At 63.8% G+C, this 697-nt stretch overlaps 1 protein-coding gene across 1 annotated transcript in view; it reads right to left on the bottom strand.

Annotated features, from left to right (window-relative positions):
* Positions 1-6: 6 nt before the first annotated feature.
* The window catches only part of POLR1A (polymerase (RNA) I polypeptide A), a 74,017-nt gene continuing 73,326 nt past the window's right edge, over positions 7-697 (bottom strand). Inside the window, exons 34-35 of the mRNA XM_006764012.1 lie at positions 629-689; positions 7-305 (exon numbers count right to left, since the gene is read on the bottom strand). Coding sequence (XP_006764075.1) covers positions 205-305; positions 629-689 — 162 coding nt within the window. The 3' untranslated portion in view covers positions 7-204. The remainder of the gene's footprint in view (positions 306-628; positions 690-697) is intronic.

Below are 697 nucleotides of genomic sequence, written 5' to 3'. Positions count from 1 at the left end.
TATGTCCTGAGATGGAGGGGGGCAAGGATGATCAACGCTGCCACTTTCCTGGGGAAGCTGCTCTTCGGAACCCAGCGTCACTGCTGTGCTCTGCACTGTCGCTGGACCGCCGGGTTCTGGTCTCCTGGTTCTCACCGAAGGGCAGGCCAGGCCGGCCCTCCTAGTCTTCAGGGCCACTCCAGGCCAGGCAGCCGGCTGTGGCGGCTATCGCAGGGGCTGCTTGAGCTCGAACAGGCCTGTCCCGCCCTTGACGACTTTCCCAACCACGAGGCAGGCGGAAGGAGACCTCAGCTCGTCGTGGGATCCTGGGAGACAGAGCACGTGTTAGGTGGCTGAGGGAGAAGCTGGGGGTGGTGTGAGGGGGTGGATGGGGCACCTTGGAGCAGCCCAGGGTCCCGGAGGCTGACTGCCCTGCACTTGAGAGAAGGCCCTTTTCCCTTCAAAACAGAGGCGCTTCCCTGCCTGCTGCCCACCCCTCCCAACCGCTTCCTCCATGAGATCTTGCTTGCGTGCAAGGGGAAGGGGAAGGGGAAGGCGAAGGGGAAGGGGAAGGCATGCGGAAAGATGCCCAAGGAACAGCCCGTTTGCCCGGAGCAGAGTCAGGGGGGCTGGGCCTGCCCACACCCACCGGCGGCCTGGGCCTGCTTCAGGAACTGGAAGCTGGTTTCAAACGTCATCTGCTGCAGAGGGGACGAGT

This window comes from Myotis davidii, unplaced genomic scaffold, assembly GCF_000327345.1.
Source record: "Myotis davidii unplaced genomic scaffold, ASM32734v1 scaffold339, whole genome shotgun sequence".
Lineage (NCBI taxonomy): Eukaryota > Metazoa > Chordata > Mammalia > Chiroptera > Vespertilionidae > Myotis > Myotis davidii.
The sequence above is the reverse complement of the archived record's forward strand: the minus strand, read 5'-3'. Positions and strand labels throughout refer to the sequence as shown.